Consider the following 25,261-nt stretch of genomic DNA (forward strand, 5'->3'; position numbering starts at 1 on the left):
ATCAAATGTCAATCAGTGTCTCTCAACAGGCTCCACCACGGCTGATCACACCCCCACCGCAGGTCCAAGCCCCACCTCAACATTACGACCTGCCCACAAGGCAGGGCCGAGACGCATGGCTGGGGGGAGGTCCGAGACGGGAAGGTGGGCGTGGACGAGGAAGTCACGGGAGCCAAGCTGGCTGTTTCATTTGTGGTGATGTGAATCATTGGACACGGAAATGCCCGCACCGCCGGCACCCACCTGTTCATCAATCAGGCTATGATCAACAAGCCCCGACTCCTCCTCCACAAAACCAACAACAATGACAGGATACGGCACCCCCACATGGACAATACCCATCTGCTCCATGGGTAACCGAATCCCCAACAATAGGGATCGCTGCTGGCCTCACTGAAAGACTGTCATGAACTTGAACATGCTGGACCACACTTGCTCCCAATGCCTGCTGATACAAGGCTGACTGTTGCTAAAGTCAGCCGATGACCCACCACTGAACTCTGTCTTCCAACAGTATCAGCTTTGGTCTCCTTAGACTTCCTCCATATGACCTTACCATCCACTGATCGGTCCTTCCCACTGCACAATGCTTTTGACAAACTAGAGAATGAAATATATCGCATGGCCTGGTTGGATGAAACACAAGGCAATTTATTTAATGTTCCCTCCTCCTCAATTATTGTAGGTCCTGAAGGGTGTGGCAGCCAGAGTGGACCTGTCAGAGGATCTCATCTCATTGACTGGTATCTATGGCCGCGCTGCACGTACTGTTTTTGCCGTCTACTCAAATATACAATAATTCTCGTTTGTACACATTCTTCTGTAATCGATTTAGATAAGGTTGTTCGATATACCACTTTCAGGATCGTATAGGGACTTTTCTCATTCTCTCACCTTGGAGTTAAATTACGCTACACTCGTTTGCCCCACGTATTCACTTTTGTCTTCTGGAATTTTTATTCAAGTGCTTAAGCAGCTACTCTACGCTTTTCGACCTACGGATGGCGTTGTACTTGTTCGGTATGGTAATGTTCTTCTCGATGCATCATCTAAGATTTGCTGTTTGGATGCCGCAAGGTGGTTCCTTTGACGTTTGGCTTTTTGCAGTTTCAAACTATCGCATGGAAAAAATTACAATTCGCTCTGCCTTTAAATTTTAGGGGAGATTGAACACATCAGAAGGTACAGCGATGCCGGTTTCTCTTGTGCGGCCTGATTTAGCTGATTTACTTGGATATTTCCGAAAAAGAAGGCTTTGTTTCTGTAGTTCTTTTTCAGAAAAGAGAGGGAGGGGGTGAACGACAAATTTTGACATACGTCAGCATGCAATTGGACCCAATCGAACAAAAACATTCAGCATGCGTCAGATATGCGGCAGCATTAGGCAAATGTTTGCAAAAAGTGGATCACATTGTGTTGAACAATCCCCTTACGGTCCTTACTTCTCACGCAGTGGCGGCATTTGTCTGTTCTAAAGATTTTACGATGTCAGCAAAACGAAGTGACAAATTGGACAGAATTTTACACAGACCCAATCTGACATACAAATCAGAAGGAATCAATGCGGCAGATGGAATGGTTGAAGGCGCACCCCATTGTTGTGCCGACCTTTCCCTGAATGAAGAAAAGCTCAGAGAAGGTTTGTATGCCGCACCAATATCGGAACCAGATTATAGCGTGTTCACAGATGGCTGTTGCTTTAGACATCCAACAGAAGGGCTGATCTCGGCCTATTCGGTAATAATCGATGATGGCCAACAAACAAGACAATTTAAGATACAAGAAACTGACAGAATAGAAGGGAAACAGTCGGCCCAGAGAGCCGAGCTGGTAGCAGTTATAAGGGCACTAGAGAGGGCGCAAGGGTTAAGGGTTAACATCTACACGGATTCAGCATATGTAGTCGGGGCGATTTTTACAGAGATGCCCCTCTGGCGAAGGAATGGGTACAGAACAGCAGCCGGAACATCAATTAAACATAGTGTGGAAATCCAAAGACTCGGAGAGGCTCTGTTAAAACCAAAAGAAGTAGCCATTGTTAAATGCAGGGCACATACTGGAGGGACTTCCTATGTAGAAGTGGGAAATGACAGGGCAGATAAGGTAGCGAAAGAGACAGCGGGCTACAAGGTGAGCCAGCCAGTGATGGTAGTAGAACCAACAATGGGGAAGATGTATGATCTGGACATTAACCACCTTCTTGCAGATCAAGAGAGGGCATCCCCTGAGGAGAAGAACTACTGGCTATCCACAAACAGGGTGGCCAGGGATGAGACTGGTTTGTATCGGCACAAAACAGACGGACGCCCAGTTCCGTCAGCAGATAAATTGAAGACTCTAATTCACGAGGCACACGGTCCAGCTCATTTGGCAAAAAGGAATGTGGCAGATAAATTAAGATCCTGGTATCATCCTCGCCTTCTGGATATGGTAAATGAGGTAGTTTTGGGGTGTGAGGTCTGTAATCGACATAATGTAAGGAAAAGTCTCAGGACGGTACCTGGGGTGTATCCGCTACCCCGGGGTCCAGGTGAGGAAGTCGTTATCGATTTCACTGACATGATAGATAGGATTAGAGGCAAACGATACCTTCTAGTGATGGTGGACGCTTACACTCGATGGCCCGAGGCTTACGCATGTGGCAAAGAAGATGCGATGGCTGTAATCAAGATTTTGGTAAACCACTACGTTCCAACGCATGGGTTTCCGCGTGTGGTTCGATCGGATAATGGTACTCATTTCAAGAATAAACATCTCCAACAAGTCGAGCAGTTGTTGGGGCTTAAGCATAAATTTGGCACGGTTTATCATCCACAATCGCAAGGACTGGTTGAACGAATGAACCAAACGCTCAAACTAAAACTTTCCAAGATAATGGCATCGGCAAAACTGAATTGGGTCGATGCGCTGCCGATCGCGTTACTTGCTGTGAGGTCCACCATTAATTCTGCCACAGGTTTCACACCTTTTGAGCTGGAGCATGGCCAGGAGTTCCCTGGTCCGTGGCGATCGATGGACCAGGGCACTCTTCGACAGATGGTTCCCCATAAAGCATACATGGACTCATTGAGTGTTCTCGTCTCTCATTTCCAGAAGCAGACTGCACTCGGGTGTGGGCACCCGAACGAGCCAGGCGTGAAACCACAGACGTATCCGGAGCAGGTGTATCTAAGGGTCCTCAAGCGGAAGTGGCATCAGCCGAGATGAATGGGACCACGCAGAGTGACACAAAGGACCCATCATGCTGTCTACCGGGAAGGAATGCGTCAGCCCCAAGAAGCATCTCCAACTTCAAAGTGACATTCGGAAGGACAACTGGACGTGAAACCAAGACAAAGTTCTCAGGGGGCCCAGAACTAATAACATATCTTTCTGATTATACTGGTTATTTTGGTCTCTATTTCTCTACTAATGTGGGCACTGGTGTCAGGCTTCACTGAGACTGTTATTTCCGGCTGTAGTTTGTTTGATAATGCTTGCACAAGGGGGAATTTGTTGTTCCGCTTTGACGACGGATTTTGGCACTGAAGTTTTGTGATCACAATATTGATTGTGATCAAGAGAGGGATTTGTTAAGGAAATATTCCGCTAGAAGTAGTAGTAGAACATTGTTAAGGAATTTCATCTTGCTATGAGAACTATTGACACTAGTCTCTGTCCTGAACATCTGCTGAAGTACTTAAAACAAAGAATGTAGTGTGAAGTTTAGGTCCTATTTTCACTTGGTTAATTAACAGCCCCCGAGGGTTTTCCTGCCTCCACCACCTCGTATAAATCCCTGAAGGCTGTCAAGTGCCCTCAAAGAGGAACCCTAATCTCAAGATCTGTGACCAACAGCAGTGGTCTATACTTCGTCATCGTTTCAAGGTCGAACTTTGCTTGACCTTCTTTGTCTCTAGTTTTTGCTTAGGTAGGCTTAATGGTTATGGTGTTATTCCTCTCTGCTAGTTGTGTTTGTTCAGGCACTTGAGAGAAACAATGTAGAATGCTGTTAAAGGTATTTTCTGCTCGCTGTGTTTACAATCACCTTTAGTGCCCTCGAACCCCACCGCTCCCAACTTCTTCCAGCCACGCCGGGTTAGATGACATGTTACTTTCTTTGTTTCAGGGATTTGCATGAGAGGCGTACCTCCCCGCCTCTCATTATCATATTGTCCCTATATAATCTCATGTATGTGTTTCTTTGGGGCTTCCGAAAGAAATCTGAAACTCTCGGAGCCCAAATCGATTTGTGCTGTGCTGTGATAAACTGAAAAAGTACGACGTGGTGTTTGGTCTTTATTCCACCTTACAGAGGTATAAAAGGACTTGTGTCCAAGGAGAGCAAGAAGCAAAGGAAAAGCTGACTCTCCTCAACAACCACCTTCACATATTACATACACAGCGAGCACCAAATAGATGGATGATTAGTTTTTACATCAGAAGTGAAGAATAATGGATTGCTCAAATATTAAAATTATGACATTATTTAAGACAATTTGGACTTTAGCAAGCATCATGGAAGTTAACGTGCTTGAATTGCTTACGCGGGCCACATAAAATGATGTGGTGGGCCAAATCTGGCCCCCGGGCCTTGACTTTGACACCTATGCTTTAATATTAACACATCAACAAATTTCTAGATTTTTTTTTGAGAGGGGGTGGGGCTGATTCCAAATCTGCCCTCTTTTTTTTTTCTTTTGTCAATAGCACATCAGGTTTTCATCCATACATAATATTCATGTCAACAATAATAGAATATAATTTGCAATGAATAATATAAATTAAGATTGAGGTTGAGCGACAGGTGGAATTTTTCTCTCAAATGTCATCGCTGTAAATTACAAGACATGGAAAAATCCATAGTGCACAAGGTGTTATATAACTATCTAACGAAAAAAAAAGAAAACATCTCAGCTGAATTGATTATCGAAACATTACAACTTTTTCCAAAAAAATTTAAATAAGAGAGCAACTTAGCATTTAGTGCTGCGTGCGGTGGTTGTTTAATTGGCAAAAAGATGATGATTGACATTGATGCCCTTGTGCAATTGTATCAAAAGCAACCAAGCAGGTACATAAATGGGAAACCAAAAATTTAACACGCTCAGAAATCGCACGTTTCACTTTGCAAATGAACTTTTTGTTGCGTGGACTCCCAATTGATTTCTCCACTAGGCCGCGTAATGGCACAAACAGCGCCCTCCAGTGATGCCACCAAACAGGAGCGCTTCAACCAAATCCTTTCAAGATAACATTCCAAGCACTGAATACTGTACTACAACGTTCTGCTTTTCTTCCCCGGGAGTTTTGGGAGCCGACGCAGGGGAATGAGGAAACGTGTTTGTGCTGTATTCTTTCCATTGTTAAGATGCAACAAAGATGAGATTTCGAATAGGGAATCAACACACGTGCTCATGGGATTAAATGCCTGCCTTGATGTGAAGAGAAGAAATGTAAAACATCTCCCTGGGAACAGGAAAGGCAGGGATGTGTCAAATTCCTGGGATTTTATTTTTTTAATGATTTTCAAGCAATTTTGAATGCATGGAGGTCAAATTTGCATGGCATCTCAATTCATTGAATCAAGCAAGTCAAAAATTCTCTTGACAAGAATATGTTCTGTGTGCGCGCCAAATTTATAAATCCAAAGCCAGTCGTCCACAGTGAAATATTAAACTGATCTCTTTCGCTTCTTAAACCAAGATAATGAATGTTATTTTTGCTGATTTTAAATGTGACACGTTTGTTTGACAAAGAAAACTGAAATTGGGTAAACATACTGGCCTAGAATTCCCCAAAATATAAATCATATTTGTTATATACTGTATATATCCGGCTTCTTTCAAGTAGGAAAAATATTCATGTGTAATATTTTAACAGTGCGGTGATGACTGGTTAGAATGTCCGCCTCACCGTGCAGAGGTGCAGGGTTCGATTCCGGCTCTGAGTGGCATGTTGTCCCCGTGCCTGCAGGGATTTTCTCCGGGTACGCCAGTTTCTTCCCACATTCCAAAAACATGCATGGCAGGCTAGTGGAATACCGTATTTTCACGACCATTCGGCGCACCGTATGGTTGGGCGCAGTCTCATTAATGGGTGCTATTTCTGTATTTTACACATAGACAAAACGCACTGTATTATTGGGCGCAATTTTAAAGTGGTAAAACATACGCCAGCTTAAACATACGGCATGCATGCGCGCACGCTAAAAACACGTTAGCTTGAAGCATACGGTAGCATGCCAAGACATACAGATACAAGCTAAAAACACGTTTTTAAAAAGGCAACAGAAAACTGAGTTCCGTTGTATTTTATTTAGCCATCGTACAATGTACTCACGTTTTTCGATCAATCATCACCCAGAAATCCATCAAAGTCCTCATCCTCTGTATCAGAATTGAACAATTGTGCAAGTACCGGTAATCCATCAAAAACGCCATGTTCCCTCTCGTTGTCAGTCACTCTCATTGCCATGTGGCTCCACAGAAATGATGCCGGCTTTGCCAAAAACTCGAACAACAGTGCAAGCAGACACGTTCGTCCAAGCAGCCACAATCCATTCGCAAATTGTGGCGTAACTCGCCCGGCGCTGCCTCTCACTCTTTGTAAAGTTGTGTTTGCCATCGATCATTCATTGTTCCCATGCCGTTTGCAACTTTACTTTGAACGCCCGGTTGATGCCGATGTCCAGTGGTTGGAGTTCTTTAGTCAAGCCTCCGGGAATAACGGCAAGCTCAGAGTTCATTTGCTTGACTTGGTTTTTCACCGCTGCTGTGAGATGGGCACGCATGCCAAAAGCATAACCGATGGCTTGAAGTTTGAACTGAGCTTCGTAGGGGTGTCTCTTTGTAGAATTTATTTTCGGGGGTTCTTAGAAACCAAAACCGAAGTTGTTTTGCAACAATGCACATAGCCACACTCTATACAGGTGTTGGTACCTGCTTGTGGCGTCCCTTTAGCGTCCACTTACACGCCCACCCTTCACTCATTGGCGGACTTCTTCCCCGCATGCCTGTCGTCACTCACGTCTGCCTTTTCTCTCTCTCTCTCTCCATATATGTATATATACGCGCCCACCCTTCACTGATTGGCCGACTTCTTTTCCGCATGCCTGTCCACAGTCACTTCCGCCTTTTCTCTATATAAACAGCGTGTCGGCTGTCAGTCAGGTTTTGGAACTCAGCGCATACACAAGACGCTCCGCATCATAAGGCGTCCTGTCCATTTTGGAGAAAATTTAAGACTTTTAATGGCGCCTTATAGTCGTGAAAATACGGTACTCTAAATTGTCCCAAAGTGAGTGTGAGTGTGAGCATGGATGGTTGTTCGTCTATGTGTGTTCTACGAATGGCCGGCAACTGGTTCAGGGTGTCCCCCGCCTATTGCCCTAAGAGAGCTGGGATAGGCTCCAACACGCCTTGTGAGGATAAAGCGGATTGTAAAATGGATGGATGGATGGGTTCATACTGTCATGGGTTTGGATCCATCTTTTGTTTTTGTTTCAGCACTAGCTGGGGTGGAGGCCGTTCCTCTTCAGTTTTCCAATCAAGCCTGGCCAGGTATTTAAGGACTACCAAGCTGCCTAGTCACTGTCAGATTATTGACCTTGCTTGCTGTTTTGCTCAAGAGATATTTTCTAGACCTCACGTTCATAGTGGCTCATTTTCCGATAGTTCCTTGTTTTGGTTTTTCTATTGTTCTTGTCTGATTTATGTTTCGCGATTCAGGCTTTTTCCTTTTTGTGTGTATGTGTGTATTCTCTCAAATTTACCTTGCAAGGACTTAATGTTCTTACTTGGTTTTCCTGGCTGTTTGTCTTCAACGATTTCTGTTTACAATTTCTTGGCCCTTCTTTTTTTTCTGTAACTAAATATTTTTGAAACGTAGTTCGTCGGAGTGTGTGTTTACAGGATATGCACTCCATCTGGTTTGTTTCGGACCCTTGTCACATACTGAATTCAAGAAGGGTTAGCTTCTGTTTTTAAGCTTTCCAGTGTCACCCCTTGACCAAAAATAACAATTCTCATAGCCCAAAATATTGCCCCCCCCCCCACCTCCCAAATCCTTTGCCCTCAAATGGCAAAGCAGAATATTAATTCCGGCATTCATTGACAATTCTACCGTTCTAATCTGGCGTCGTGAAGCCATAAAAGAAAAGTGAGAGGGAGTGGGGAGCAAATCTCAGGTGTAATATAAAACCAAATGCATTATCTGACAGGGCATTGATGAATGTCAAATCCATCACGCGGTGCCAAGCTGGAGGGAATTGATCTTTTATTTTTTTCCATTTGGCACTTTTTTTTTCCCCCCTTGCTCAGGCTCCCTCCATTACAAATGCATCAGTGTGCGCCATAATACGCGTGTCCGCTTCTCCCCGAATGCAAGCTCCCCAAAGTCAACTGAAGGTTGTCTGCAGCTCATGTAAATGAAGCTTGATTGGGAGAGTTTTTTTTTTTTTAGTGTGGCTCATTGTTGGCCAAAACACCCCCGCCCTCACTTGCCCCCCTCCGCCCCTTACTGCCCATCATCGGGCTCCACAATAAAAAGTTGTGTCAGTGCTCAAATTATCCCAAACGACTTATTGCTTCCGCCTTGCCGGCGTGCCGTCACGACTTGCGCCGTTTGTTAATGAACCTGGAAGGTTCCCAGATGTGAAAATTAACTGACAGCCTCGCTCGCGGCTTCGCTGCGCCCGCCAAAAAGCAATATGGCGACCCGGAAGAGCGGCGGTTTTCCATTCCAGTCTTGTTGCTTCACTTTCTCAGCATGTTTGGCAATGCAAAGTTGTCCTTATCATAGGGACCAGGAGCTTTTATTTAACTGGTGGGGAGGGCGATAAACTCTCACTAGCGTCCAGGGAAATGGTATGCCCTTTAGAAAATTACAATATCAGTTGTGTGTCTTCCTCTTGGAGAGTTCAACATTGTTAGTTTGTCTTTTTTATTATATTTTTTTTAGACGAGTGTTATGTCAATAATTTGTCTACTTTTGAGGATAGAGCAATATCGATGTTTTTTTTTTCCTCCATGTCGCAGAGTGCAATATCAATAGTTTCATTTTTAGGGCTGTGCAACACCAACAATGTGTCTTTTAAATAGGAAAGTGTCATCTAATTGGATGTCTTTTTTTTTTTTTTTTGTGAAGTGCAACACAGTCAGCTGTCTTCGTACTACTGTATTTTCCGCATTAAAAGGAGCACCGAAAAGCCTTCCATTTTCTTAAAAGCTACGAAAAATACAGAAATAGAGCAGCGGCAAGAGAGTTCAACGTTAACTAGTCAATGTTATAACTTGCTGTTGGTTAAGTGGACTGTGCCGCTGCTTTATTAAATAGGTTTTACTGACATCTGATCGTTCTGTTGGTTTTTCCTTGAGCGTAGCTCCATCTAGTGGATGCATTGTAGATTGCGACTTATAATGCGGTGCATCCAATGTATGAAAAAAAAAGATAAAATAGGCCATTCATTGAAGGTGCGCCTCATAATCCAGTGCGCCTTTTAGTGTGGAAAATACGGTACTTTAAAAGTCAAAATCAAGACTCGGGCCTGGGTAATGTCAGGAATACAAAGAAATTTGGACTCGGTCAAGTCGAAAAAAATATGGCACAGTCCAAGACAAGTCCGAATCACACGCCAAGGAGTCTGAGTCCAGTCCGAGAACACAAAAAAAACCCCCAACAACAACAAAAAACCATATCAAGTCCAAGCTCGAGTCTACAGCCCTGCCGTTGTAAAGACGCCTGGCATTTTTTTTTTTTTTAATTGTCGAAAATGGCATTCATTTTCTTGACTGATTAATAGAGTGGCTGGTTAAGTGGAGCTTTTTAAAACTGAATTTGGTTGAGCGATGGGCGTATCCCCTGGACTGGTAACCACTCCGTCGCAAGGCCCATAAAAACAAACCTGCCTCAATTCTCAAACAACGCCTGAAGTGCAATTTCTAGCCCATCAAATCCAACGCAATGCTCATCAAATAGCAAGCGGCGGAATGCGGGCGGCGGAATGCGACCACGCGGCAGTTTTACGTGATTGAGTTATACGGGAGAGCGCCGTTAATCTTTACGACCTTTTTGAAAACCAATGCGGCACTCTCCATTGGCCGCCACCGCCGCCCGCCCGCACGGCCCGTGTAGCCGTTTTCCGCCTGGACGCCCTTACGGCTTGACGCTGTCCGTCCGCTTGGCGTAGACGCTCGCAGACAGACGCGGAGGTGGACTGTTCCCAAGGCGGCCACTGTAGCCGACATATTGATATCTCTGAGACCGCTTCAACTTTGACAGTATATAGACTGAATAAAAACAATGGAGATATTTTATGTTACAGTCACATTGCAAAATGAATTATATTGATTTTTTTTCCCCCCACCCCTTCAACTCTTATCCCGCTTTTGGAAATGTTTTTACAAAAACATACAGTATATGGAAATCAAAATTTGTACAAACGTTCACTATATTGACTAATCATGGAGTTACTGTTTCTGGTTCTTTGCATACCGAGAGAGGGCGTTTTGATTCACCTTTCGTGTTTTCGCTCACCACTGTTGCCTTGATCATATGTTTGTGTGATGCCACGGCAATTCTCTGAAAATCGAAACATTGGAGTGACCGTTGAGAAGTTTCAACAACTGGAATGGTGTAAATCTGTTATCAGTTCAATGGATCGATGAGTTGGTTGGACAATTGGTGGTGTGCCATCAATAAAGCATCGTTGCCAAGAAGATGCGAGGCTGCTGTTGAGTCCAAAAAGAAAATACTTTTTTTTTTAAATTTATGATTATTGTTTTGTTTTGTTTTTTCAGGATAAAAGAATCCCTGCTGTTTACTCAATGTTGGGGGAAAAGAATTAAAGAAAATTCCAATTTTTAATTGATTTATTTAGTTAGTTTTTTTTTAATTCACAGTCTGTAAACAGGGAATTGTGTGTCGAATTGTAACCCTTTCATGCACCTTGTAACCTCATAACATGATCAGCTGTCCACTGTAGTGCCCACTGTACCTGAAAGGGATAAAGGAAAAAAAATGATGCAATCAATTTTGGTAGATGCTTGTTACATAACCTGTCAGGGGGAGGGGGTGGGGGATTGGAGCGGGTGAATACTTCTGCAAGGTACTGTACAACAGCAAACATAATCCAACAATGCATTGATACTTTGTGATTTATAGAGTGTCAACAATGACTCTGAAGCTCTTTCTGGCCTCGTCGTAATCAAATGCCACTGTCATTTCCAAATGTATGAAGCCAAGTAAAAGCAACATTCAACCCCACCAAAAAAAACCAAAAAAAAAAAAAAACGGGACGAACCGATTCTGTTTTCCAGAAAGAACACGGTCCTCTTGTGCTCTATTGGATATGAGTGACAGGCCAGCCTTGTTTTAGTCACCGTGCGGGAAATTCAACATTAATTTTCGCTTTCGCTCATCCGTGTCCAGGTCACAGGGAAGCCCAGGCTTCCTGGTCTCCAGCCAGCTCCTCCATCTCCACTTGGAGGACCACCAAGGGATTCCCGGGTCAGCTGTCATGGCTAGTCCCCTCCCTGCAGCATTTCTGAGGTCTCCCCGAGGCCCTTCTCCCAGTTGGGCAAGATCAGAATGCTCTCAACAGGGAGGTGGATTTTTGGGGGGGATTTCACTGCGAAAACTTCCATCTTTGCAGCCAAGCTCTTTCCACTCCTTATGATAAACATTCACAATTTCGCATCGCCTGTCTTTCTAGAATTACATTTTTGGTGTGATCGGTTTGAGAAATTAATTGTACCCGGAGAAGGCCAAAATCCCTCCAAAAACAGCAACTTCAACACAAAAGGGGTCAACTACTCCACCTGTGCACGCCACAGCATTACCTTGTCTCGAATCGGGCACACAATGGAACTTGTGAGTGCCACAGTTCACAAAGAATTTGGATCGACTTGCGCCTGGACACAAAATAGATTGTGTGAGTTGCTTCGTAGGAGTTTGCTTGGCTACCACCACTGAAAACGGCACGAGTCCCTGAAATACGGCACCCTCAAATCGAAATGGCCTCCGCGTTTCACAGCATGTTTTGTTGTTGTTGTTGTTGGCTATCGTCCTTCCTGTCATGCTAAACATGTAACCATTGGTGGCGATTTTCACCAGCGTTCAGGCATTCGCTAGATTTGGTGGATTTTAGAGCATGTTAAAGTGCCCCCCCTCCCCCACCTCCATTTAGTTGCAAGAATTGAAGCCGTACTCATGTTAATACCAAGATCCAACCAAATGAATGTTAATTGACTCTTTGAAGAGAACCGGTTCAGAGAAATCTCTGGGCTCCAACCAACATTATTTCCCAACCAAGACCAATTAGTTTCGTTTTGATAACGACGTCATATTGTCACCAATTCTACATATTCATTGGAATCCCACCAGCCAACTGTCCATACACGTCACATATCAGCAACCCTGCAAAATGAACACTTTTCCTCCCCGTTTCCCTTTTCGACTGCTCATCTGGACACTCTGAAGTCTCATAACCCCTCGAGGAGGTTAGCGTGGCCGTCATGGGATTATACAAGTTTAGGGAATAGCCCCCTCCCTCCCACCCACCCTTATCTCCAGCAGGCCTTTTGGCAGAAGCTCCTCTTGGGGCCCTTTCACTTCCAAGCCCTGCGCTCGGGATTGATCCATCAATGGAGATCCCTCCCTTGCCATTACGCACCCCCTTCACCTCGCCCCCTCCGCCTTGCCGAGTGCCCTTTCTTGCTGATAATGCCTCATTGTGGAAGCCATAAAGAGAAGTTATCTCATTTTCACCTGAGGTCATTTTTTTGTGGGGAGGTTGGGGGGCTGAGAGGGGGGGGGGGTGCTCTTTTCAGTTCCATTTCTTCCCCTAATGGCTCTCAACTTTGCGAGTCATTGTAGAATGCCGGGATAATAGGCTGGAGCCGTGGCGCTCTGGCGGCTCTAATTTGACTCAGAGTCACCATACATTAGTTACTGCATATGCGGGGAGATTGTCCATCCGGTGTCAAGTGAAGTTAATTGTCCGTCGACGTCTTCACCTCCTCCATGCGCTTATTAGTACCTCAAAGGCAACAGGGATTAATTTTCGCTGGCCTTAATGTCAAGAAGAAGGGAGGAGGGAGTTTTGATTTATTTAATTGGACATTGACATTTTTAGGCTCTATTTGTATAATTAGTGCACATGTTTGCGACGGGACCGCTTTGTATTGATTTATAAAACAAAAACCCTCCCAAACGTGTGCAATTTAAATGCAAATGAGCCATCATTTATTTTCCCCCTGGATGGCCAATCACATGAAAAGAATAAAGGCGACCTTTCGCTTTGTCTAACGTGTCATCTTGAATGTTGGTCAAATTAAATGAGGAACCATTTGCTTTCAACCACTTATTAGCATACGAGCGAACCCCTGCTATTAGCCGCGCGTGTTTTGCTGTGTGCTGAAGCATTTTCAATAAACTCAAATTACACTCGTGTGATTTTTTGTGATAATAATAATAATAATGAAAGTGATCCATTTTCATAGCTAATCATTTAAATTAAGATGATACTTTGACGCCATGCTCCACTCAAACTCCAGATTTTTTTTTCACCAAGTGGTAGCACAAAATATATTTTTTTAAGTACAGGTACAGTATAGGAATCTATTTTATACTATTTTATTTTGTGCAAGTTGAATACATTAAAACAATAGATTCAACAATTTTTTTCAGTGTACCGCATGTATGCTAACAACATCCATATTGTTCAGGCCCATTGTGAATTCCACAGCGATCCATTTGGAAACAATGCCTCCCAGAGACACGCCTCCAACTGAATCACCGCTCTGTATGAAATATAAAATACATATTCTTTCTCTTGAAAACGGAGGAGAGAATAGCACCCTCTGCTGGAACTATCAGTGCACTGTCACTGGCACCCTGAAGCAGAATCCCCGCCAAACCGGATGACATTTCCACGCTTCCAGCGCCACGCACTCATTCAAAGGCGGCGTAGCGTTTGACATTTGATGTGTGTACTTCCATCATCGGTGCCGCCATTGTACCTGTGCACACCTGCTCCTGCCTGTGCCGCCTTTATTACTCCTATTATTAATGCAGAGCAGGGCCTCGCTTGGCATTTTTATTGAATTATTTACAAGGTGGAATAATGACAGCGGTGCTCCCTGGCGCCAAACAAATAAATAAATCCCCGTCTCTAATCAAATCGGGTGGATGATGTATGCGGCGCGGGATGTTATTAGGTGACTGGATCGGTGTCACGGTGCCAGCGGGCATAAGTACAACTTTATTTCCAAGACATATTTTTGTGTCCTTTTCAGGTTTGTTCTTTTTTTTTTTGCCACGGACGACCAAGACACACCTTCAAGATGTCTTTAATCTGTGCTATGGTTGTACTCTTTTGCACTTCCTTCTTTGCTTTTGGTTGGCAACCTTTATAGTAAATCAACAGTAAGATGGATCGAGCCCTAACAACTCAATTCGTGAAAATTATAGTGAGCCGCCATAATTCGGCTGATTTGTATGTGTGTGTGCGCGTGTGTGTGTGTGTGTGTGTGTGTGTGTGTGGTGGGGTCAGGGGGATCTATCCTCCAATATTTGCTCAAAACTCACTTTGCTGTTTTTGTGCTGACACCCTTTCGTGACATCTTGGTGCCAAAAAACTGTTGAAGTGATTTGAGGAACTTTCATTTTGACAAACTAGTTATTTTCAGGGCGGCCCGGTAGTCCAGTGGTTAGCACGTCGGCTTCACAGTGCAGAGGTACCGGGTTCGATTCCAGCTCCGGCCTCCCTGTGTGGAGTTTGCATGTTCTCCCCGGGCCTGCGTGGGTTTTCTCCGGGTGCTCCGGTTTCCTCCCACATTCCAAAAACATGCATGTCAGGCTGATTGGACGCTCTAAATTGTCCCTAGGTGTGTATGTGAGCGTGGATGGTTGTTCGTCTCTGTGTGCCCTGCGATTGGCTGGCAACTGATTCAGTTGCCAGCCTACTGCCCGGAGACGGCTGGGATAGGCTCCAGCACCCCCCGCGACCCTAGTGAGGATCAAGCGGTTCGGAAAATGGATGGATGGATGGATGGATAGTTATTTTCATCTTTTGATAAGGAGGCAACTCATTCGGTGCCATCCATTTACTGATCCTTTTTTAACCTATCACGAGAAAAAAATTAAAATGCATAAAAATGTACCTGGGGTTGACTGCTTGGATTCTTAAAAACAACAAACAAACAAAACAAAAAAACATGACAAAAACGTCCTTGGCACTGAATGGATTTTAAAATACCAATTTCAGTTATCAATGGTACGGCTCAGTTCTTATCTTTAATCGATTGTGGGGGTTCACTCTACCTGTTTTTAATCATTTCATCATCATTTAATCCATGTTAGCAAACAGTTAACACATGAAATTTATCAGCTCTGTTGCGCCGTCTCCCCTCGCAACAAAAACGGGACAAAAACGCTCCACCCCTTGAAGCCTGCTTCTCCCCGGCAAACCCACAAACTGATTCGAGGGATGTTTGAAAGCTTCACGTTGCCAAAGACATCATGAAATATAAATGTAGCGCGCAACGGGGAGCGCATCGGACAAACGGTGTTATTCCAGAAGCAGCTGTAGAGTTAATTGGAGAGGCGTGTAGGCTTTCTCGATACTCGGTATGAAGGCAAGACTGCTTTGCTTTTTACAGAGTTATAATTCTGATTTATTCTGCCACCAAGGGGAGAGATTACATGCAGGAATGCGGTACACGAGGTCCTCTGACCAGTTGCACCAGAGAGACGCCTCGTGATCATAAAATACAATTGTTGACAGCACGGTTTCTCAAACTATTTTTTTTTTCCTTCCAAGGGCACCCTCATTATCCTAACCCAATTAAACATAACTACCAGTCTACCATGTGCACCGGCAAATACCATGGGATTTAATTTTTTCAGCTTCAATATTCATGACCCCTTTCATCGAAAGGAACATAACCAATTTCAATTGAATTCAATTCGGTATTTAGGCATCGTCCCTGCTGAGGTGCACTGCTTCCACTAACAAAGTGGCTGCGAACAGAGAGGAGTGAGTTTACAAAAGCACAGTCAGTGTTGCCAAATCAGCGGTTTGGTTGCTCTGTTTAGCGTCAGACCACTCCAATAAGTGTTTTTCCAAAAAAGTGACAACTGACATTAATTCCATCCATCCGTCCAAGAAAAAAGACAACAATGAGCGCAGTCATTTGCACACTGCCCAATGTGACAGTGTGCCACATGCTGCTTCACCAAAGCGTTATTATCCGATCACAACGATGCCACAGCCTACGCTGGTAAAATTGTCACCGCCATTTTTCGACTCGTTGCAGGTGGATCTGTAAGCCTGTGTTCTGCAGTGGGATTTGAAAGGCTGGTCAAAGAAACCGTTTTGAGGTCAGTGGTGGAATTGTGCGTGTGGCTGCGTGCTCGTGAGATGTCATGAGTTTCGTGCAGCCCTGGTGCAAATGTTACCTGAGCTGATCGATACTCTGTTGCACACATACACGCATAGAAATGTGCAAACGAAGGACAGCTCAGTGGAAGTGTAAGACATGGTGGCGGTGTGCTGCATTAAAAGCCTGAAAAAGAAGCATCTAAAGTGACAGTGTTAACAAAGTGTTGTACACAAAAGCCTGAAAAAGAAGCATATACTGAGAACGTAACAAAGCATGACAGCATTCTGCTCCCAAAAAAGAAGCACGGAGTGTGAGTATGAAGGCAGCATTTTCACAAAAGCCTGAGAAATGAGCATGGCTAGCATGTGCCTCACAAAGGTTTGCAAAAGATGCACAAGGTGAGAGAGCCTGACAGCTGTGTGCTTACGCCAAAGCCTGAAAAAGAAGCACATTGTGAGAACACTGATCTTAAAGTTTGCAATGTTAAAAATCAGCACATTACGCCGGAGTGGACCACCATCTCACAGCATGGATCACGGACTACCTCACAAATCGGCCGCAGTACGTGAGGTTGCAGAGCTGTGAGTCGGACAGGCTTCTCTGCAGCACTGGAGCGCCGCAGGGGACTGTTCTGGCTCCATTCCTGTTCGTCCTCTACACCTCGGACTTCAGACACGCCACTCCAACCTGCCACCTTCAGAAGTTCTCCGATGACTCTGCGATTGTTGGCCTCATTACAGAGGGGGACGATCGGGAGTACAGGGGAATGACGAAGGACTTTGTGGACTGGTGCCAGCAGAATCTCCTCCAGATCAACCCTAGGAAAACTAAGGAGTTGGTTGTGGATTTCTGTAGGAAACAGTCCTCACCGGCACCGATGAACATCCAGGGTATGGACATGGAGAGGGTGACCTCCTACAAGTACCTAGGTGTTCTTCTGAACAACAAACTGGACTGGCCTACAAACACGGACAACCTGATTAGGAAAGGACAGCGCCAACTCTTCCTACTCAGGAAACTGAGGTCTTTTGGGGTTCAGGGGTCGCTCCTTAAGACTTTCTATAACTCGGTGGTGGCCTCGGCCATCCATTATGGCATTGTCTGCTGGTCAGGCAGCATCTCAGCCCGGGACAGAAAGAGACTGGAGCGACTGGTCAGGAAGGCTAGTTCTGTTCTGGGTTGCTCCCTTGACACTCTGGAGGAGGTGGGCAACAGAAGGATGCTAACTAAGCTAAAAGCTATGATGGACAGTCCCTCCCACCCTCTCCAGCCCGCCCTGACAGCACTTGGTAGCTCCTTCAGCCAGAGACTGTTACACCCGCGCTGCAAGAAGGAGAGATACAGACGCTCGTTCCTACCAACTGCTGTCAGGCAGCTGAATAAAAAATAGCAACAATAATATTTAATAATTGAATGATGTGGAAAACAACTGTAAATAGCACTGCGATTTATCCATTTTGTATTTATATTGCACTTAATTGGACGGTGTTTGTTTGTTTTTTTCTTCTTCTTTCTGCCTACATTCTTGCTGCTGGAGGCTGTAAATTTCCCCAGTGTGGGACTAATAAAGGATATCTTATCTTATCTTATCTTATCTTATCTTATTAGCATCCCAAAAGATGTGCGCGAAACCTGTGCAAATGTCTGATTAAAAGTAGCGTTTGAGCCAAAATGGCAAAAGGGGCAACAACAACTCCGTTTCTCTCCTGCAGTGCTAATTTGCATCCGCTTGCTCTCTTTTTCAAACCGCGCTGTTTTCCGCTCGAATTGCGGGCGGTGGCAATCTCCAAATCAGATCTTCCTCTTAAACGATCACCCGGCGTCCCCCCGCCTCCCCCCCCGCCAAATGATAAATCGCCTGTCTCGGCCAAGGAATCCCAAACACGGAGCATTTTCATTCCAATCCATAAAGCCATACTCAGGATTTGTCGTCTCTTTAGCCTCCAATCATCTTTGGCTCTATGTGAGAGCGCTATTCTGCCGTCGTATTCTTCACATCTTTTAATCCGTGCTCCTTTTTCAGCCTTTTGTGTGTCACTTTCACTTTCAAAAAGACAGAAAAAGAAGCACCGAGTGAAATAGGTCAATCATTTGACAGGAATGTGCTACACGTAATCAACCTGTAGCTGGCGCCAGTATTGCGTCGATTGGTTGCCATGACAACTAAAATATCATTTATCTAGGCTTGTTGTTTTGTAAAAGTGTTTTATGTTTCCATGTGAACCTTCATATTTATGTTATTCTTGAAATCCTTTCAAGACGTTATTTGGACTGTTTTGTTGAGGATCGTTTCCGGTTCAGGGTCACGTGTCGCGGATGGCGAGGAAATTAGGCAGAATGGTCGAGAAAGATTGCGAGATGAAACGATACTGTCTGGTCAACTTCATTTGAGATTATCTACTTTCCATTAACAAGGTGCACACGGTATGTTATATTTTTTTGCTTATTCACGTCTCATCAAAGACATTATAGTAATGTTGATTCTTCTTTGAAATGTGTTTTAGTTTCCACGGTGTTCCACGAATAAAACGTTTTTGGACATCAGTTCGAGGCGCCGTCCTTGACCGGGGTAGATACACAACCTAATGGTGCACTCTGTAGCACCATTATTCTGCTGTAGTTTTTTTGCACTTATCTCACGCTATGCTTGTTTTTAAGGCTTTTGAAGTCAAAGTGCAATAGCAGTGGAAAATTCTGAAAAAGAAGCACAAACATTTGTGTGGCACTCATGCTTTGATTTCAAACCGTGACAAAGAAGCACAGCGCGAGAGACGTCAGCAATACTCCATCCGAATTTGTCCCAATGAAAGGGTGACAGTAGTATGCTACATGGAAGCCTGAAAAAGAAGCACTTGTTTCTACCTCAAAAGGAAACACAGAAAGAGAGAAGTGAACAATATTCAAGCAGAATTGTAGCAAGTTGTTGGGCAACTTCTTAATCTTTTTATTTTTTTGTGTAGCACACTTCTTTCATGCTATAACTTCAAACCCCTGGGGGGAAAAAAATCACAGCAGTGCTGTGGTGGTTCAACTTGAAAAAAGCCTGGCAATGAAGCACAACATCTCGCTGCTATGTGGCTATTATGAACTCAAAGCCTGATCACACACGTGTGTGAAGAAGCAGAGTGTGTGGCCCGCATCTCACTAGTCTGATATATTTACATAATTGTTCACGTTACTTATATATTAAAAAATTGTTCACGTTACTTACGCTGTGCTTCTTTTTCAGGCTTTTGTGCGGCATAGTGTAGCGTTTCCCCCAAAATGTCACCACAATTCTGCTATAAATTACTTCATCATCTCACTTTGAGTTTCACTGCTTACTCATCTCACTTTGTGTTTCCTTTTTCAGACTTTTAAAGTCAAAACTTGACAGCAGTGTGCTTCATGTCTCTTTTTGTGTGTCGCGTAAACAGACGGTAAAATTACTATTATTTCCAGTGGGAAAATGTTTATGTTGACCAATGTTCTTTGCTGGACTTGATACCGCCAGGAAAGCACAGCTCACAAGAAAGGTGCATTTGTCCATCCTCCCGCTATGAGTGCAAATAGGCAAAATACAATAATGTTTTCTCACCGCATCACCTTCCAGTTGCCTGTTCACAATCTTTCTTTCCCCACTGCATCAACCGGAGCCGACCGGGCTGTCCACAGGGAATCATCCACCCTCTCCCCGCGTAACTAAAGGTCACACAGCAAACAGCAGAGGTACGGCTTTTAAATGCACCGCTGCCCTTTAACGGCATCTGAGGCGGGACGCCAGTGCATTCTCCTCACACATGGACCTCACGCAGATTAGGAGAATACCATTGACAGCAGTTCAAAAGGGCAATCGGACAGATAATTCTGTCCAAATGCAAGCTCTTGATTGAGATTAATGACTCCAGCACCTCTCATATTTGATCAATGTTGTCACATGTTTCACTTGGGAAGGTTTGGCCCTTCATGCTAAATTAATGCTAACTTACTTATGTGAAGTTTTGAATGAGTTGAATGACGGGATGTGGGAGTTTTGCCTCATTACTTTGGAGCTGCAGTGGACACTCACCATTTGCCTGGCTATGTCCATTGTGCGGAACAGGGTGATTTAGCCTCACAAATTTATGTTTACTCTTGTAGACATTGTGATTCATCAGCATCTTTTACCTTGACTCTATTCATCGCTCGCTTCAGTCGGCAAGTGTTCTTCCACGACCGGTGCTTTGTGTCTCGCTGCACTTTTGTTTTTCGACTTTTTGGAGTCACTGTTTACTCAGTCAGTCGTTTCATCTGAAGAAGCAAAATCACTCCCAATGCTAGCCAAGTGTGTTATTTGAAACCATTCGATTCTGTTATTTAGTAGTTAGCTTGTAGCGAGGTTGCTGAATACCAACATGCTAATTTGAAGTTCTAAATAAGGTGAACAATGAGACCCGTTCAAGTGTGTTATTTGAAACCATTCGATTCTGTCATTTAGTAGTTAGCTTGTAGCGAGGTTGCTAAATGTCAACATGCTAATTTGAAGTTCTAAATAAGGTGAACAATGAGACCAGGTCAGTTATCCTCGTACTTTGCATATCCATGCGTAGCAGAAGTGACCAGACATCCTTTTTTTCCCCCTAGACATGTCCAATATAATATCTTCCAAAAGCCACACACCTCACCCCTGTTCACAAGCGCCATTCCCAAACATGGCTATTCATAATCTCAAAATGCGTACTCCCAATACATAGTCACTGAGAATGCGTATCTAGCTTCAACAAAATAGCAGCGCTATTGATACTAAGTTTGCATTGCTCTGTAAACAAGCCATTGTTAGCTGTGGCTGCTATGTTCATCTTAACCCTACGTAGCTGATCAATACTTACTAGTAGTGGTGCATGTAAAAATAACAACAGTTGGCTGACAAATGTGTCACGTCCGATGAGCAAAAGCTAAGAAAATATCGATGCATAATCAGAACATTACAACACGAGTATGCCCAGCAATTACTTTAATTCACTCAAAACACATTCGAATAAACTCCTACTTGATGTGCATCCTGTCCAGTCCAAAATTCTGTAATGAAACAGCCCTTCAAAGTTGTTCGAAAGTCATAAATTCAGAAAGTTAATCACACAGTTGGACTTCATCAACTTTGCATAATAAGATATTAGGCCAATGTGACACAGATGTTGCCTTTAGTCACACTCGATTCTGTAAATGTCAGCGACTCATCACAAACGACAGTCCAGATGCTCTTCGATGGCGCCATTATCATCAGCGTCTACACCGTCAATGCACAAATAATCATTAAAGCAGCAAGCAGCAATGGAGCCCTTCCACCCTAGTTTACAGAGCAAAGCCTCAAAATTATCAAACTTTGACACCGCACACTAGATGGAACCCCCCCCCCCCAAAAAAAAATGAAAACGCCCTCTTTTCTGAAAGACAAGTACCACCAATTTGGTGTTGATTGGTGAAACAGGTTTCAGAGGCTGTGATTGAGTTTTCCATTGTTGTCCTTGGGACCCTAAAATTCTGTTCATACGCCTCTCAAGCGGACCCCAAAGGAGTTCATCAGTCTCACCGCCATTTTATGGCTCACCCTCAAAATGACAATCAAACTTTGATGCCATGCTCTGTCCACATTTGACAGTGAAATCGATCATATTAGTTATGATTAATTGTGATGAACTGGATGTATAATAAATACTTTTGAAATGAAATGTCCTAATCATGATAGCATAATATTTAAAATACACTGCTGTGGCTTTTGCAGTGACCTAGTCCAACAAAGTTACTTCAGTGACGTTCAGTTGAGCTCAACTGAACGTCATTGTTTTCAGCTGTGTTTTCGTATCAGATGGAAAATAATATGTCAGCTGACTGGGACATGATTTAACAATGTTGATTTGTAATGTACTTGTGTGTGTGTGTGTGTGTGTGTGTGTGTGTGTGTGTGTGTGTGTGTGTGTGTGTGTGCGTGTGCGTGTGTGTGTGTGTGTGTGTGCGTGTGCGTGCGCGTGTGTGTGCGTGTGTGTGTGTGTGTGCGTGTGTGTGTGTGTGTGCGTGTGTGTGTGTGTGTGATAGACTGCACGGAGATGCAAGAAGAAGAAGAAGAAGAGGTCCTGCTGCAGTCAGGGAAAACATCTGCTCTTCATCAGGACCGATGAGCCAGTGAGGCCGCAAGCGAGCTGGCACAGATGGCGCTGAGGTCTCCGCACAATAGGCCTTGCCAACCATCGGCAGCAACGGCAGCCACCCGTACGCCCACAAGCGCGTGCGTACACTCAGGCACACACACGACTGCCCCCGACACACACACACACACACCATGTTGATATTTGGAAAGCTGAGAATTTAATGGGTAGTGGCATAAACTCCCTTACACAACTTGTGATCACACTGGATTCATCATAGTGGAGTGCAGTGAGGCAGCATCAATTTTTTTGCTGTTTCCTTCTAAAGTTCCAAGAAATATTTGTTTTTGGTCCTCCGGCCTTTTGTCTACCATTTTCAGAGTGGCTCTGGGTATCTGGCCTATCCCAGCTGTCTTCAGACAGCGGGGGACACCCTGAACTGGTTGCCATCCAATCGCAGGTCACATATAGACGAACAACCATCCGTGCTCACACTCACGCCTAGGGACAGTTTAGAGTGTTTCATTGATCTGCCACGCATGTTTTTGGAAATATGGGAGGAAACCGGAGTACCCAGAGAAAACCCACGCCGACACTGTATCCAAACTCCATACAGGAAAGCCGGAGGCGGACACGAACCCTGCGCCTCCACACTGTGAGGCCGACGTGCTAACCAGTCGAGCACCGGGCCGCCCTTCAGTAAGACATTTCAACCTAAAGTTTCAGTGGATTAGTGCTTCAGAAAAAGAAGAAAGAAAAATAACAACAATGAGATTTTTTTTTTTCGAAACTAAGAATTAAACATAGCTCACATGAAGCAACTGCTAACATCAGGGTTGATACTGGAGTGCCTCTAAAACATCAACAGCATACTAAGAAGCCTCATGAAGAACTCCGTGAAGCTTTGAAAGACAACGCCGATGCCAGTTGCACCGGTGAACATCAAATGTGGCATATTTCACGGAGCCGCTTTGTCCCTGCTGCACTTCTGCATAGGCCTGAAGCCCCTCAGCTACACCGGAACACAGAGCGGCTTGGGGTATCTGTTCAGAAGTGGAACAATCGCCCACCTCCACAACACGGGATGACATCGAGCCATTTGCAATCTCGACCAGAGGGAAGAAGATCAAAACGAAAGGGATTGAACTACCTGAAGGCCACATAACAGATGTGCAGAACAGCGAGCAACACCTTGGAATACCACAGGCAAATGGCAACCATCAGGAGGCAAAGGTCAGCCGCAGCTAAATAGCGTGAGGCGGATCCTGAGGAGTCGGCTGAATGGCAAGAACAAAATCCAGACTAATAACACCTTTACTGTGCCAGTAATCACTGGAGATTGTATGTTCTCCCCGTACCTGCGTGGGTTTTCTCCGGGTATTCCGGTTTCCTTCCACATTCCAAAAAACCTGCACGGTACGTTAATTGAAGACTTTGGATTGTTCCTAGGTGTGATTGTGAGAACGGCTGTTGTCTGTGTGAGCCCTGCGAATGACTGACAGCCAGTTCAGGGTGGTATAGGCTCCATCAAACCCGTGACGCTGACGAGGAGAAATGGCTCAGATAATGGATGGATGGATGGATGGCTTTATATATACATGTCTATATATAAAAGTATATGTCTTCTGTGTAAATTCAAACTCATACAAACAGCGAATACGAGCGAAGCCAGGAGGATAGAGTCCAGGCGGGATTTGCGCCAAAGCCGCCGCAGCCAAAGCACTGGAAAAGTTCCTGAATGACGGCACAAATCCGTACGATGACAAATAACCGCTTTGAAGTCCCACCGCGGCGAATAGGATCCCATTTGGCTATTTTGAAATAAGACGAGGGGAGCTTAAAACTAAACGAAAAATCACAGAGCCCTCCACTGTGTCACCGTTCTGGTTTTAGTCGTGTTGAAGCTGCGAGCAAAAGAGGCGGACGTGTGCTTATCTAAATAAGAGGGTCACGCCTGTTAATTTTGATACTTTCCTGCAACAATACTGGCCTTGACAAGCCGTCCAAGGGACTAATGCGAACAATAACGCCAGCTTCCCTCCCATCATGCATCACTATTCTGCCCGCGTGCAGGTGCAGGCATAAACTTAGCAAGGCGCCGCGGCAGCCTCAAATTGAAATGGACTTGCGGAGAAATGAGCAATTTCCCAGTGGAAGGATTGCAAAGTTGGCGAGGCCGTCGCCGCCTGACCTGTCATCAATCACCTTGCGGTGCGCCCCGAAAGCCGCAAAGGCTGCCGGGAGGCGCAGTCGCACTTGGGGGACACAACCACCTGAACGCTCACATGGCTCAATAGTTGCATTTCATTTGTTCTTTCACCTGAATCACTTTGCTTTGGTAATCACTCTGTACTTAAAAATGCATCATGTGGCTGACAGAGACATGTGAAAAAAAATGATGCAGAACACGATAAACATCAGTCAAAAAGAGAATGTTTGGCCGTTATTTATTTATTTTGACAAAAGAAGGTTACACCGTTTCATTTTGACTGTGGTAAGCAAGTGCCATTGACTGGGTAAAAAAAAAATAGCTAAAGGACTTTTCATTTGAAATTATGTAAAAGTCACAAAATTTGGAGAAACAATACAAAAATAAAACATACTATAGCAACAAAAGGCAAAGCAAAAAAAAATAGCATGGAAAAAATATTTTTCATGTTTGGTTTTTAAGAGAATAAAGAAAATAATTGTACCGCAACTAGATATGAAAATAAATTTGAGGGATCATTTTATTTTCTGTGAAAAAGGAAAAGATAGATGAAAAAGTTCACACAAAAGTTTACGATACAAAAAGAT

General features: G+C 44.3%; 1 protein-coding gene across 1 annotated transcript in view; it reads left to right on the forward strand.

Annotated features, from left to right (window-relative positions):
- LOC147207945 (uncharacterized) overlaps positions 1 to 11,528 on the forward strand; it is a 105,938-nt gene extending 94,410 nt beyond the window's left edge. The window contains exon 5 of the mRNA XM_086106485.1: positions 11,410 to 11,528. Coding sequence (XP_085962611.1) covers positions 11,410 to 11,528 — 119 coding nt within the window. The remainder of the gene's footprint in view (positions 1 to 11,409) is intronic.
- Positions 11,529 to 25,261: the final 13,733 nt, after the last annotated feature.

The sequence above is a fragment of the Hippocampus guttulatus genome, chromosome 3, assembly GCF_054856545.1.
Source record: "Hippocampus guttulatus isolate MCC_2025c chromosome 3, RoL_Hgut_1.0, whole genome shotgun sequence".
NCBI classification, from domain to species: domain Eukaryota; kingdom Metazoa; phylum Chordata; class Actinopteri; order Syngnathiformes; family Syngnathidae; genus Hippocampus; species Hippocampus guttulatus.